General features: G+C 46.5%; 9 protein-coding genes across 9 annotated transcripts; 4 read left to right on the forward strand and 5 right to left on the reverse strand.

Annotated features, from left to right (window-relative positions):
- Positions 1 to 42: 42 nt before the first annotated feature.
- Positions 43 to 1458, reverse strand: OGAPHI_001358 (uncharacterized protein; the record flags this gene model as incomplete). Its single annotated transcript, XM_046202111.1, has 1 exon — positions 43 to 1458. The coding sequence occupies one exon, from the start codon at positions 1456 to 1458 to the stop codon at positions 43 to 45; it is 1416 nt and encodes a 471-aa protein (XP_046063500.1).
- Positions 1459 to 1947: 489 nt separating this feature from the next.
- OGAPHI_001359 (uncharacterized protein) lies at positions 1948 to 3867 on the forward strand (the record flags this gene model as incomplete). The annotated part of the gene is made up of 1 exon (XM_046202112.1): positions 1948 to 3867. One exon carries the CDS (start codon positions 1948 to 1950, stop codon positions 3865 to 3867), a length of 1920 nt encoding a protein of 639 aa, XP_046063501.1.
- Positions 2121 to 2423, reverse strand: OGAPHI_001360 (uncharacterized protein; the record flags this gene model as incomplete). Its single annotated transcript, XM_046202113.1, has 1 exon — positions 2121 to 2423. The coding sequence occupies one exon, from the start codon at positions 2421 to 2423 to the stop codon at positions 2121 to 2123; it is 303 nt and encodes a 100-aa protein (XP_046063502.1).
- Positions 3507 to 3827, reverse strand: OGAPHI_001361 (uncharacterized protein; the record flags this gene model as incomplete). The annotated part of the gene is made up of 1 exon (XM_046202114.1): positions 3507 to 3827. One exon carries the CDS (start codon positions 3825 to 3827, stop codon positions 3507 to 3509), a length of 321 nt encoding a protein of 106 aa, XP_046063503.1.
- A 3-nt stretch (positions 3868 to 3870) lies between the features above and the next one.
- Positions 3871 to 5133, reverse strand: OGAPHI_001362 (uncharacterized protein; the record flags this gene model as incomplete). The annotated part of the gene is made up of 1 exon (XM_046202115.1): positions 3871 to 5133. One exon carries the CDS (start codon positions 5131 to 5133, stop codon positions 3871 to 3873), a length of 1263 nt encoding a protein of 420 aa, XP_046063504.1.
- Positions 5134 to 5428: 295 nt separating this feature from the next.
- Positions 5429 to 6172, forward strand: OGAPHI_001363 (uncharacterized protein; the record flags this gene model as incomplete). Its single annotated transcript, XM_046202116.1, has 1 exon — positions 5429 to 6172. One exon carries the CDS (start codon positions 5429 to 5431, stop codon positions 6170 to 6172), a length of 744 nt encoding a protein of 247 aa, XP_046063505.1.
- A 62-nt stretch (positions 6173 to 6234) lies between these two features.
- Positions 6235 to 7539, reverse strand: OGAPHI_001364 (uncharacterized protein; the record flags this gene model as incomplete). Its single annotated transcript, XM_046202117.1, has 1 exon — positions 6235 to 7539. The coding sequence occupies one exon, from the start codon at positions 7537 to 7539 to the stop codon at positions 6235 to 6237; it is 1305 nt and encodes a 434-aa protein (XP_046063506.1).
- Positions 6251 to 6484, forward strand: OGAPHI_001365 (uncharacterized protein; the record flags this gene model as incomplete). The annotated part of the gene is made up of 1 exon (XM_046202118.1): positions 6251 to 6484. One exon carries the CDS (start codon positions 6251 to 6253, stop codon positions 6482 to 6484), a length of 234 nt encoding a protein of 77 aa, XP_046063507.1.
- A 338-nt stretch (positions 7540 to 7877) lies between the features above and the next one.
- OGAPHI_001366 (uncharacterized protein) lies at positions 7878 to 11918 on the forward strand (the record flags this gene model as incomplete). Its single annotated transcript, XM_046202119.1, has 1 exon — positions 7878 to 11918. One exon carries the CDS (start codon positions 7878 to 7880, stop codon positions 11916 to 11918), a length of 4041 nt encoding a protein of 1346 aa, XP_046063508.1.
- Positions 11919 to 12556: the final 638 nt, after the last annotated feature.

A 12556-nucleotide genomic window follows, 5' to 3' on the forward strand; every position in this document is an offset into this window, starting at 1 on the left:
ATGCATCTCTTATCCATTGCGGAGCAGAATTTCCGGATTAAGCTACCACGAAATTTTATAGTGGCCATCTGTAGCTGGAGTAAACTCAACAGAACTCAGTGAGTGTGGATGTGTCGGATCCCGAATGGCAGCAATAGGTTTCTTTTTCGACTCAAACCGGAACAAGGTGGAGTACTCGTATTGCTTTCCCGACACGAGCCCTTCCACGAATCTGCCAATCACAGGCAGAAACTTGAATCCATGGAAGCCACCGCCAGAGGAGACAATGACGTTTTTGTACCCCGGGATGTAATCTATGAGAAACTCGTTTTCTGCACCCACAGCAGAGTAGCAGATCTTCCAGTTCTCGATATGCAGGCCGGCTGCAACCAGGTCAGGACACCACTCACTGAAGAATTTCTGGTAAGTGTTGAGTGACCGGGTTGGCAAGGCATCCAAAGGAGTTTGTGGCACACTGAGCGGTGCTGCCGAGTCTGACGTATTGAAATTCCGCCAGAAATGGTCGTTGGCTCCAACTTTAAAGATACCGTCTCTGGTAGCAGGAAAGGCGTAAATTGCGTCTTCCCTGAAATTGCTTTCGTACGTCATCCGCCAGTTGATTTGGGGCAGATCCTGGTACTTGGCAATAAGATCAAGACGATCCTTTGGAATCTGAACGGTCACGTATGTGGAGGCCTGGCATTCTAGGTACGGAGACAGTTCCTTTGGATAAAACGATGGTGTCCAACCACCGGCAGCAAGGACAACGAGGTCGGCCTCGTGGATCACTCCGTCTTTTGTTTCCACTCCAACTGCCTTGTCGCCGTCGTACAGGATCTTTTGAACAGCTCCTTTTTCGGAACCATTGATAAAAACTGCGTTACCGGTTTGTTCGGTGAGATATCTCACCCAAAGCAGCGCTTTGTCCGCTAGAACAACACCTGCCAGCGAGTCCAGAACTCCATTGAATATGTCAGACTTGTTACGCTGCCCCAATGGGTCCAGTTTCTTGAACCATCCCGTCACCTTTGCTCTCTTAATGTCTTCCGGGTCGTTAACACCGTACTCAAACGCCCGAAGACCGTACTTGGCAAAATTCGCTAGAGTCTTCTTCTCCTCGTCATGCTCGATGTTGTCCAAACGGGCATATCCTGTATTAGCAAAAACCGGTTCGTCGTTTTTAAGGCCTTTTGGCAGATCTTTTGCAGACTGCAATTGCTGGTTCCACTCGTTGTAGATCCCGAGACTCTCGAGCGCAAGGTTCTGGTAGTGCACCTTGTCCACATAAGAAGCCCTCACCAGTTTGTTAAGATCTGTAGACGCTGCATCTGCTCCTTTCAGCGGACTATACTGATTAGAGTCGTACTCTCCTCGATCCAGCACTGTAATATTTTCATACCCTTTGGTAGCCAAATGGTATGCTGCAGATAGCCCAAACACACCCGATCCAATAATCACAATTCTAGACTGTTTACTCATGACCAATTGTCTTGCAACCAGGAGACTATATAATACGACAGTGATCTAAATGCGGAAGTGAAAAATCGCACAAATTACTGCAGGTCGATAACCAAACACGTCCAGTCGCTACACTGACCGCCAGTCAGACAATATCGGACGAGCCACGAGTCGATCCTTAAAGCCACCGCAGCTACGGTCCCCCGATCGCGAGCACCAGCGCGGATCCGTCGTCCCTGCTACCCGCACCCATAGGGACTGTGGCTCTAGCTTTGCGGATCTGGCCTTCCTATTTGGGAACGCTTTAAAAAACCGGTGTGGCACTATAATGTCTGTCGAGCTAAATCAGGGGAACCTCCCCGGAGCCGTGCATGTTTAGTTCTCAGCATATTCATCATACGTTTTATTGCATGCGCAAGAAATTTGGCAATAGGTTCCCTCGCTAACTGTGGCAGGAGTGTGGTCAAGAGGATGAAAATTTTGAAGATTCTGTAGCTTTGTTTGTGCTCCATGTCTTCGAAGCTGATCCCAGGAGTGCAGCAGTTTCGAGTCCCCGACTTCCAGAAACCTCGCGTCAAGGCATGTTTGTCTTGTCGGGAGAAAAAACGCAAGTGCAACAAAGAGTCTCCGGTGTGTTCGTATTGTCGTCGGCGCAACACCAACTGCTCCTATAGCCAGGCAGGTCACTCAAAGACGGCCAGTCTGGCCGAAACAAAACCAGAAAATACTCCACCCAAGTCCAGCTGTTCCCAATCGTCAATAGTGCCAAAGGCTTTTTGGCCGTCAAAACAAAACACAGACAATGGACCGGACACATTCAAAAACATAACTCCCAGCATGAGATACGGCCCGGTGTACACCAACATCTTCAGTTCGTCATTATTCCAAAACGGTGCATCTGGGTCCGAGGACCTGAAAGTCTTGAAATCGTACGTCCCAGACAGAAAGAAGGCAGACACGCTGCTGGATCGGTACACCAGCTCCATTCACCCAATTGTACCCGTTTTTGATCTTCGTGAGTTTTATCCGCTGTACGAGACCTTCTGGGACAACGAGTCTGTTGCAAATATAGAGTTCTACATTGTTCTTTTCACCGTGTTTTACGCTGCCTCTGTTTCGGAGTACGAGGAAATGTCCATTGACGAGCACTTTTCTCTAGTTGCAGACGAGTTAGGACTGCAGATGAAATACTACGTGGGGGCAACGGAAATTGCGCTCGCAATGCACGAATTCCCCACCCAGGTCGCGCTTGTTGATTTGCAGTCTACGTTCATCCTCCACTATGTTCTCCGCTCAGACTGTCGCACCGACGATTGCGGGTCTACAGGGTTTTTGGTCAGGCTGGCCCAGTCCATCGAGCTTCATCGAGATCCCTGGAAGTACCACCAATTCACCGATAATCGGAAAATCCAGCTACGTCGGCTCTTGTGGTGGCATATCTACTATCTCGATTGTACAACTGCCTTGTCCACCAAGATCTCGCCAATCATTGTTGAAGGAGAGTACGATACGCTGTACCCAAACGAGTACACCAAAACTGCTTCTGGCGAATATCGTCTCGATCGTTACATCGCGTTTGCAAACCGACGTTTCAGCTGGGCCGAGCTGTGCAACAGGATATTGCGATTGTCCTCGCGTCTTGCAGCGCCTGCAGACCAGGAACTTTATTCTATCCAAAAAGGTATCGATAACCTAGCCATACAATGCAACGCTTCCGTACAAAGAATCTCGGAAGCCAACACGAACATGGCCCACGATTCATTTGTGCTGTTCAGCACTTCAATCATTCCAACGCTGGCCGATAGATGTCATATCCTCGTGTACCTTGCTTTCCAGATGTCTTCGCCTAAAGAAATTTCTTCGGTTGCAGACATTCAAGTCTCCTCGATCGACCCGGATTTTGAGGAGAGCCAGGTCCGTCTTCTTCAGGAGTTTCTTCAGTACGGTTCTATGCCCAAGAACAAGAAGTTCCTATGGGAGATCCGAAAATACCAGCCTATCCAGTCAATTTTGACGCTCCTGAGAAGTTTGGTAGCAGACGTGGTTGGCTTCCAGGACCACTTTGACAGTTACGACTCGCTCAAGGCTTTGGAGTCCAGCCTTAAGGCTGAAGTCATTTCCAACGCTGTGGAAAACCTTTCGTATCTTGCCAACCATACAACGCCGCTTTGCAGACAACGATGGAATCTGGTCAAGGACTTGAAGGCTACCACATGGCAGCAGCTGTTTACGCCCAAAACCCCAGAAATTTTTGATGACAACAAAGCTGTCACCGGCAGCACTTGTTCGAACTCGAGCGACGAGTCGTTCCCGCTTACTGAAGAGTCTTGGGTGGAAATGCTTTCGGAACTGGGCAAAGTCCATCGCAAGATCGATGAAAATATCAGCATTAAAATTTGGGACAACGACGCTGGACATTACATTCTATAACGCTTATTTAAGATCATACTCGCCTTCCACGTCTTTGAAGTTCAGTCTCTTGACCTTGTAGAACATTTCTGGTGTGGACTTGGATGTTCCAGCTCCAGGGAACAGTTCTGGACACAGCGTAATGTAGTCTGGGAATCTCCACTGTCTGCCAGACCAGTTGGCCTCCACAGGAAGCTCGTTCTTCATTGCTTCGGAAACAAGCTCGCATTCCTTCCATGCTCTCAGCATGTTCAAGCCCATAAATTTCTTGATATCGTCTTCCGAAGCACCAGACTTTTCCCACACCTTGACAACCAAATCCGGGTACTTGGAGACGTCTTCGAGTCCTTTTGGACCTGTCGAGCCCATTCCATCAAAATCGGAACCAATCCCAATGTGATCCCATCCAATCAGATTGACAATGTGCAAAACATGCTCAACACAATCATCAATGGTGGCTTCTTCAACGCCTTCCCTTGCGATGAAGGAAGGAACAAAGTTGACACAAACAACACCCCCGTTCTTCTTGACCATCTGCAACACATCGTCCCTAACATTTCTCTCGTGGTTAGTGATGGTGTACGCCGAGCTGTGTGAAAAAATGACCGGAGCTTTGGCGATCTTCAGCACATCAACCATGGTTTTGTACGAAACATGACTCAGATCCACCATCATTCCAATTCTGTTGAACTCCTTGATGCATTGGTGGCCCAGCTCTGTCAGTCCCTTATCCTCCTTACCGGCAATAATGGTAGTGCATGCCGTAGCAAAAGGATTGTCGCAGTTGTGAGTCAGTGTAATGTACCGGACACCAAGATCAAAGTACTGTCTCACAACGGCCAGAGAAGTATCAACTTGGTGTAAGCCCTCAACTCCCATAGTGACAGAAATCTTGTTATTATCTGATTCGATGTAGTTTCTCAACGCGTCGTCCGCAGAAGTGACAAATTTCATACTCTTTGAGTACTTATCCACCAATCTCTTGATAATGTCAACTTGTTCAAGAGTGTCTCTCACAATACTACTGGGAACTTCAAACTCGCTGTATAGCTCATCTGGATTCTGACATTCCATCCAGCAACTGAAGAACTGAACACCAACACCACCTTGTTTCAGTCGTTGAAGATCCGTCTGCGAACCCAGTGGCTCGTCAAACTTAAACTTGTCCTCGTTAATCTCATAATGAAGCTGCCATCTCAACTGATAAGGCAAGTCATTGTGTGTGTCAATGACTGGAGTGGTCTTCAGGAGTCGTTTGAAGTCCTCGTGTAAATCGGCAGCAGGCATTGATTACAAACTTTTTTATCTACATTTTTTTATCAGCTTCTGCGCGAGACATCTCGGGCGTACTTCTTTCTGATTGGCTTCAGGTACAAACTACTTCAAAGTTAGGGGTGTACAAAACATGAAGACCTTGTATACAAACACTGTTTCCTAATTGCGTTACTCATGGAGGATTGGTAATTTTCACGGAACTGGGGCGTTTTTCTCGCGCTAATTGAATTCTTAATAATGTATCGCGAAGGCCGAACAGGTACTTAAAACTTGATTTTCATGATTTTTGGTAGCAAGAATTTTGGACATGGTTACTTACCTCGTTATTGGCGCCTCTCAAGGCATTGGTCTGGCACTTGCAGATGCACTCAGCAAGAACCGTGAAGACAAGGTGATTGCAACCCAAAGAAAGGAGTCGACGGAGTTGAGAAAGCTCACAGAGCGGAAAAACGTGGTGATTCTGAATTTGGACGTTGCAGACCAGAAATCGATCGCCGAGTTTGGAGAGAAACTTAAGGCGACCGTTGATTCAATCGACATTGCGATCTTCAATTCCGCCGTTGCAAAGGCTACTACTCCGTTGCTGGAGACCACTGCCGAATCGTGGACAGAGCATTTTGTTACCAATTCCTTGGGTCCAGTCCTAGTGTACCCGCAAGTTCACCCATTGTTGCTCAAGTCTGACATCAGAAAAGTGTTCTTCATGTCCAGTACTGCTGGCTCAATCCAGGAACAGGTGCCATACCCAGTTGATGCTTACGGTGCCTCCAAAGCTCATCTGAACTATTCTGTCCGAAAATTGAGCCAGGAGCTGGCAGGTGAGCACTTTACAATTGTCCTATTGCATCCAGGAACTGTATCAACCAACGCCTTCAATGCGGTCGTCAGCATATTGGCCGGCGGAGACACTGAATTGGAAGAAGGAGCCAGAAATATGGCTATCACTCCGGAAACCTGCGCCCAGCAGATTCTGGCTGCGATCAAGGCTCTTGAAGAGAAAGATAACGGTAGATTCGTTCAAATTAGTGATCTGGAGAACGTTTCTTTCTGAAACCTCTTCACAATGGTATGTCTTCATTTTTTTACGTAATCAGTGAATAAAGGTATTTCAAACTACTCGACTGGCTTGATGACCATTAAAGCCAGGATCGACCGGGTGACTTCTCCTGCGATAATCGAAGTGATCTCATTTGTGGAGTCACCCCAAGGAGAAACCTCAGTGACGTCTGCTCCCACGACTGTGATTCCAGCCAAACCGTCAATAATTTGGAGCAACTCTCTAGAAGTCCATCCGCCAGGCTCAATTGCACCGGTAGATGGTGCAGAAGCAGGATCCAACACATCGATATCAAAACTGATGTAAACAGGAGAATCTCCGAGGGTTTTCTTGATTTTGTGAATGATACCGTGGATTCCAATGGAATCAATGTCTCTAGCCATGATCTTGGAAAACCCAGATTCGGTGTAATCTCTTTCTGGGTCGCCAATGTCTTCGTACCAACCTCTCAGTCCAGCATGGATATTGTTGGTGTTGGTCCATCCCTTCTTGTGAGCCCAGTTCAGGTATGTGCCGTGATTCAAAGCAGCGTATTCAGTCACGTTCGGGTTCATGTGGTACGGGTTGACGGTGTCCAAGTGAGAGTCAAAATGGAGCACACTCACCTTACCATACTTTTCGTAAGCAGCACGAATTCCTGAATAGGTAATGGTGTGGTCACCTCCCAAGGCAACAAACCTTGGGTGTTTTCCAGGGTTCTCCTTAGTGGTCGTGTGGTTCAACAGAACTCTTTCGGATCTGTACAGCTGGTCCAAAGCAATTCTGTTGTCCAATGGGGTCATTGGCACGTTTCCACAGTCAACAATCTTGGCCCAGTTGTTCCAGACACTGAATCCCTTTCTGTAAGGTGAAAATCCTCCAGAAAATCTTCTGGTTCCCTGTCTGATAGAATCCGGACCAAATCTAGCACCCGGCTTGTAGGAAATACCGGTGTCAAACGGAGCTCCAATGACGGCAATGTCGAATTCCAGCTCGTCAAGCATGTTTCCATCGAAACAATGCATCTCCATTGGAAGGTGTCCAAAAGATAGCCAACCGGCCTGGGTAATGCCATTATATCTATCAGTTTTTCCAGGGTAGAGGTCGGAGGTATCGTCAGGGTCCTTGTAGGTGATATCCTGCGAGGCAATCTGGGCCAAGTCGTCTGGGAGCTGAATATCAGCAGCAAACATCAGAGCATTGTTTTCTTGGTCCACTTTATAGTAGTCCTCGAGGAACTTAATTTTAGTGTCCTCGTACTTCTTAGAGGCAGAAGCCAACATTTGCTCTTCCAAGGAAAACATCTGTTGGTCGGGTCTCAATTGGAAACCCAAAGCCAACTGGCCGAACACCAGAGAGAAAAGAAGCTGTTTTGTGAGCATTGAAAAAGTCCCGGCGGAAAAAGTAGTACTAGTTTCTCATCTTATATCTTGACCTTGTTATCTTATCTGGCACGGGACTTCCCAAAATGGAAATATACTTGTTAATTTGGGAATAGCCGCTAGCATTTCGGAAATAATTTCCTGCTGATCTAACTGCTTACCATATACTCGTCCACGTATGGGGTCGCTGTGGCTAGTTCCTAGATTATTCTCCCGATATCAAATAACAATAGAGATTATTATGTGAGTGACGCGGCCAAGATTTATGCGGCCCTGCGTGGAAACGGCACCGAAATAGAAGACATATAAATCATCTGTTTCCAATTCTAAAGAGGTGTATGAACGTTGAAGCAGCCAACGAAAAAGAACTTCTTTTACAGAAGCGTTCTCTCACCTTCCTATACGGAAAGAATGTTCCACCGCTTCCTCTGGAGGAGGAACGAAAGGTGTTTCCCCACAGACACACCAATATCATCTCCCGGGCCCTTTTTTACTACCTGAACCCAATGTTGCGTGTGGGCTACAAACGGACTCTCCAGCCACAGGATATGTATGTGCTGGACGAAAGAGACTCTGTGGATGCAATGTACGACAAGTTTCGCAACTATCTGGACGTCGAGTTGGACAAGGCCAGAGCGAAGCACATTCAGAAGAAACGGGAGGCGCGTGCAGAGTTGGGCAATACGTCAACTGTGGACGAAGATACAGATCTCGAAGATTTTGAGTTGCCCTACATTGTGATTGTCAAGGGTCTGTTCCATCTGTTTGGTTGGCAGTATATGTGGGGTTCCCTGCTGAAAGTGTTCACCGATCTTTTCTACACCTTGATGCCATTGGTTCAAAAAAGATTAGTGAACTTTGTTGAGGAGTCTGCGTACGGGTTCCATCCGACACTCGGCAAAGGTGTCGGCTACTCTATTGGAGTGGGGCTGATGGTTTATTTTGCAGGACTCTGCGTTAACCATTTTGTCTACAACAGTATTACAGTTGGTGCAAAATGCAAGGCCGTTTTAACAAAATTGCTACTTGAAAAGAGCTTCCGACTGGACGCCCGTGGAAAGCACAAGTTCCCGGTGGGGAAGATCAACTCTATCATGGGCACCGACCTTACCAGGGTGGACCTCGCAATTGGCTTCTTCCCGATCATTTTTGAGTTCCCATTCTCCATCATTCTGTGCATTATACTGCTTCTTGTCAACATTGGTGTCTCTGCTCTTGCTGGAATTTCGCTTTTTGTGGTGATACTTTTATTCACAAGCTATGTTGTTCGTGTACTCTACAAGATGAGAGTCAGAGCCAACGTTTACACGGATCAACGAGTCAACCTGGTGAAGGAATTGCTTAAAAATTTCAAGATGGTCAAAATGTATGGCTGGGAAAACTCGTATTTCAAACAGTTTGTGGACACCAGACAGAAAGAGATGACCATCGTCTTGCGCATGCAACACATCAGAAACTTTTTGGACGCGCTGTCCTTCTGGCTCCCAATTATCACGTCAATGGTTTCCTTTTTGGTCCTCTACCACCTCCGTAACAACAGGACTGTTGGAGATATCTTTTCGTCGTTGACTCTTTTTCAGGAGCTAACCGGCCAGTTTGCCATGGTTACTCCTTCATTGTCGATGGCGACCGACATGGTTGTCGGGTTCAAAAGAGTCGCGCAGCTGATTTCATGTCCGGATGCACCAGCCCTGGAAGAATTCCATGATCTTTTGGATGATGAGAAGCTTGCTTTGAAGCTCGCGCATGCCTCCTTTAAATGGCACACTTTTGAAGAAAGTGCAACTACAGAGGTTGTAATTGTGCCAGAAAGTAAGACTTCTTCTTCGAAGGATGCCTCTCGCACAGAATTCCCTGGTCTTCATGACCTGACGTTGTCCATCAGCAGAGGAGAGTTCATTGTTGTCACTGGAGCGATTGGTTCAGGAAAATCGTCTCTTCTCAGTGCTATTTCTGGTTTCATGCCCAAAACAGGTGGATCGGTCGCAAAGAACGGAAGCCTTCTTCTCTGTGGGTACCCATGGGTCCAGAACGCTACCGTCAGAGAAAACATTTTGTTTGGCCAGCCGTTTGATCAGACAAAGTACGATGAGATTGTCAGAGTTTGCTCATTGGACACTGATTTCGAGCTGTTTTCTGCAGGAGACATGACAGAGGTTGGAGAGAGGGGAATCACACTGTCTGGTGGTCAGAAGGCCAGAATCAACCTTGCCAGAGCAGTGTACAGTGATAGAGATATTATTCTTCTTGACGATGTTCTGAGCGCTGTGGATGCAAAAGTTGGAAAGCATATTATGGAGCAGTGTATTCTTGGCTACCTCAAGGGTAAAACTAGAATTCTTGCAACTCACCAGCTCTCGCTTATCAATGCAGCAGATAAGGTTATTTTCCTAAACGGAAACGGCTCCATTGATTACGGGACTCTCCATGAAGTCAGAAGCAGGAACTCGGCATTCATCAGACTGATGGAATTCAGTCATGATCCTGAAGAGGAGCAAAGACCTGACGAGGCCGATGAGAAAAAGGAAGACGAGCTCAAAGCGGAAAAAGAGGAAGACGGAAAGCTCATGCGTGACGAAGAACGTGCCGTGAACAGCATTTCCAAAAACGTGTACAGCACGTACATTCTAAGTGGATCAGGAAAGTTGGGTTATCTGTTCCCTATTCTGATTCTCTTTGCATGCGCTGTGTCAACCTTCTCTGATCTCTTCACGAATAACTGGCTTTCTTTCTGGCAAGACAAGAAGTTTCGAAAACCTCCTGGATTCTACCAAGGAATATACATTTTGCTTGGATTCTCCACTCTTTTGCTATTGACTTTCTACTTTGCCCTGATTGTCCAATTCTGCAATAAGGCAGCTAATCAGTTCAATACCAGCGCTTTCCAAAATTTGCTTCACGCCCCTATGTCTTTTATCGACACTACCCCCATGGGGAGAGTGCTCAATAGGTTCACGAAAGACTCCGATGTGCTTGACAACGAGATCCAAAGTCAGTTCAGAATGTTTATCCAAGAATTTTCAGTCGTTGTGGGTACACTGATTTTGTGTATCATCTATCTGCCGTGGTTTGCAATTGCAATTCCAGTCATGATTGTGGCGTACTACTTGATTGCAAACTTCTATCTTGCCAGCTCCCGAGAAATCAAAAGGCTTGAGGCTGTCAAGAGATCTGAAGTGTATTCTCATTTCAACGAGGCTCTCTCTGGATTGGACACCATCAAAGCCCATTCGTCCTCAGAAAGATTCATGGAGACCAACTCTAGACTCATTGATCAAATGAATGAGAGCTACTTTACATTTGTTGCTGTTCAGAGATGGCTAGCCTGTAATTTGGACATCATGGTGAGTTTCATGTGCTTATTTATCTGTCTTCTGTGTTCGTTTAGAATTTTCCATATCAGAGGAGCCTATGCCGGTTTACTATTGACTTGTGTGTTCAACATTGTGGGAATGCTTTCTTACATGCTACGTGCCATGACCGAGATTGAAAACCAGATGAACTCTGTTGAAAGACTCAAGTTCTACGCAGTTGACCTGGAGCAAGAAGCTCCATTTGATATTCCGGAAAGGAACCCAAGTCCTTTGTGGCCTCAACGTGGAGCAATTTGTTTCAGCAATGTTACAATGAGCTACCGCGAGGGACTACCGCCCGCTGTTAGGAACCTGAGTCTTGATGTTGCTGGAGGAGAGAAGATTGGTGTGTGTGGCCGCACGGGAGCAGGCAAATCCAGTGTGATGTACTCTCTTTTCCGGCTCGCAGAGTTTGATGGACGAATAACCATTGACGATGTCGACATTTCCAAGATTGGTCTTCACAAACTGCGGACTAGTTTATCAATTATTCCTCAAGATCCGGTGCTTTTCAGTGGAAATATCCGTTCAAACCTCGATCCGTTCCAGGAACACTCAGACGACAATCTTTGGGATGCTCTGTCGAAAGCCGGCTTGGTAGAGACGGACGCCCTAGATCTGGTGAAACACCAAACAAAGAGCGATAGGAACTTGCACAAGTTCCATCTAGCAAGACTAGTGGAAGATGATGGATCCAACTTTTCTCTGGGAGAAAGGCAGCTTCTTGCTTTGGCTAGAGCTCTGGTCAGAGGATCCAAGATTTTGGTCCTAGATGAAGCAACCTCAAGTGTTGATTACGAGACCGATGCCAAAGTGCAGAAAACAATCACCAACGAGTTTGCAGATTGCACTGTTTTGTGCATAGCACACAGGCTGAAAACTATAGTCAAGTACGACAGAATCATGGTTCTTGACAAGGGAGAGATTGTGGAACTGGGTAAACCAATTGAGCTTTACCAACACGACGGCATTTTCCGCTCAATGTGCGAGAAGAGCGGAATCACCAGAGCAGACTTTGATATTTGAAATTCAAACCTACAATGTTCGATGCGGCGCAGATATTACATAATTCACTACATTAACGAAATTTATTTCTTGGTAATGCTTATCTGAAAGAGAAAATTTTTACGTGAGCCGAGGAAATTGGCATGGGAAGGCCGAAGCAGGAAAAGCGTAGCTATACCACTAAGTAGGTTTTAGTGAATGGGCTGTCGGAGTTTGGATTCCAGATCATATACAATCGCACCAAAACCATTAGACTGGCTTTATGTTCCCCTGATGACTCTGTTTGTAGAACGAGTTAGATGGGTTCTATCGTCGTCTCGGTACTTCACCCGGGTTTAAGAGTTCGGCCTAAAACAATAGAAGGCCATACGGGTGCGGCACTAGCTGAAAAAAAATGCGAGATAATAATAACTGGACCCCGAGCTTGTGCAGATATTTCGGGCTTCAACTAACGTATATAAGCGTGCGTCTTGCAACTGATCGGGTACCACCCGGCTACCTATTTATCAACCTTCTTTCATCCTGACTACCTCGTGATGGATATAGAAGCTAGAAATAAAGACCTAGTGTTGCAGAAACGCGCGTTCACGTTTCTGCTCAATAAGAAAGTTCCCCCACTGCCTGCTGAGGAGGAAAGAGTACTCTTCCCCCATAGACAT

This window comes from Ogataea philodendri (genome assembly GCF_020536065.1).
Source record: "Ogataea philodendri strain CBS6075 chromosome Unknown scaffold11, whole genome shotgun sequence".
Classification (NCBI taxonomy): domain Eukaryota; kingdom Fungi; phylum Ascomycota; class Pichiomycetes; order Pichiales; family Pichiaceae; genus Ogataea; species Ogataea philodendri.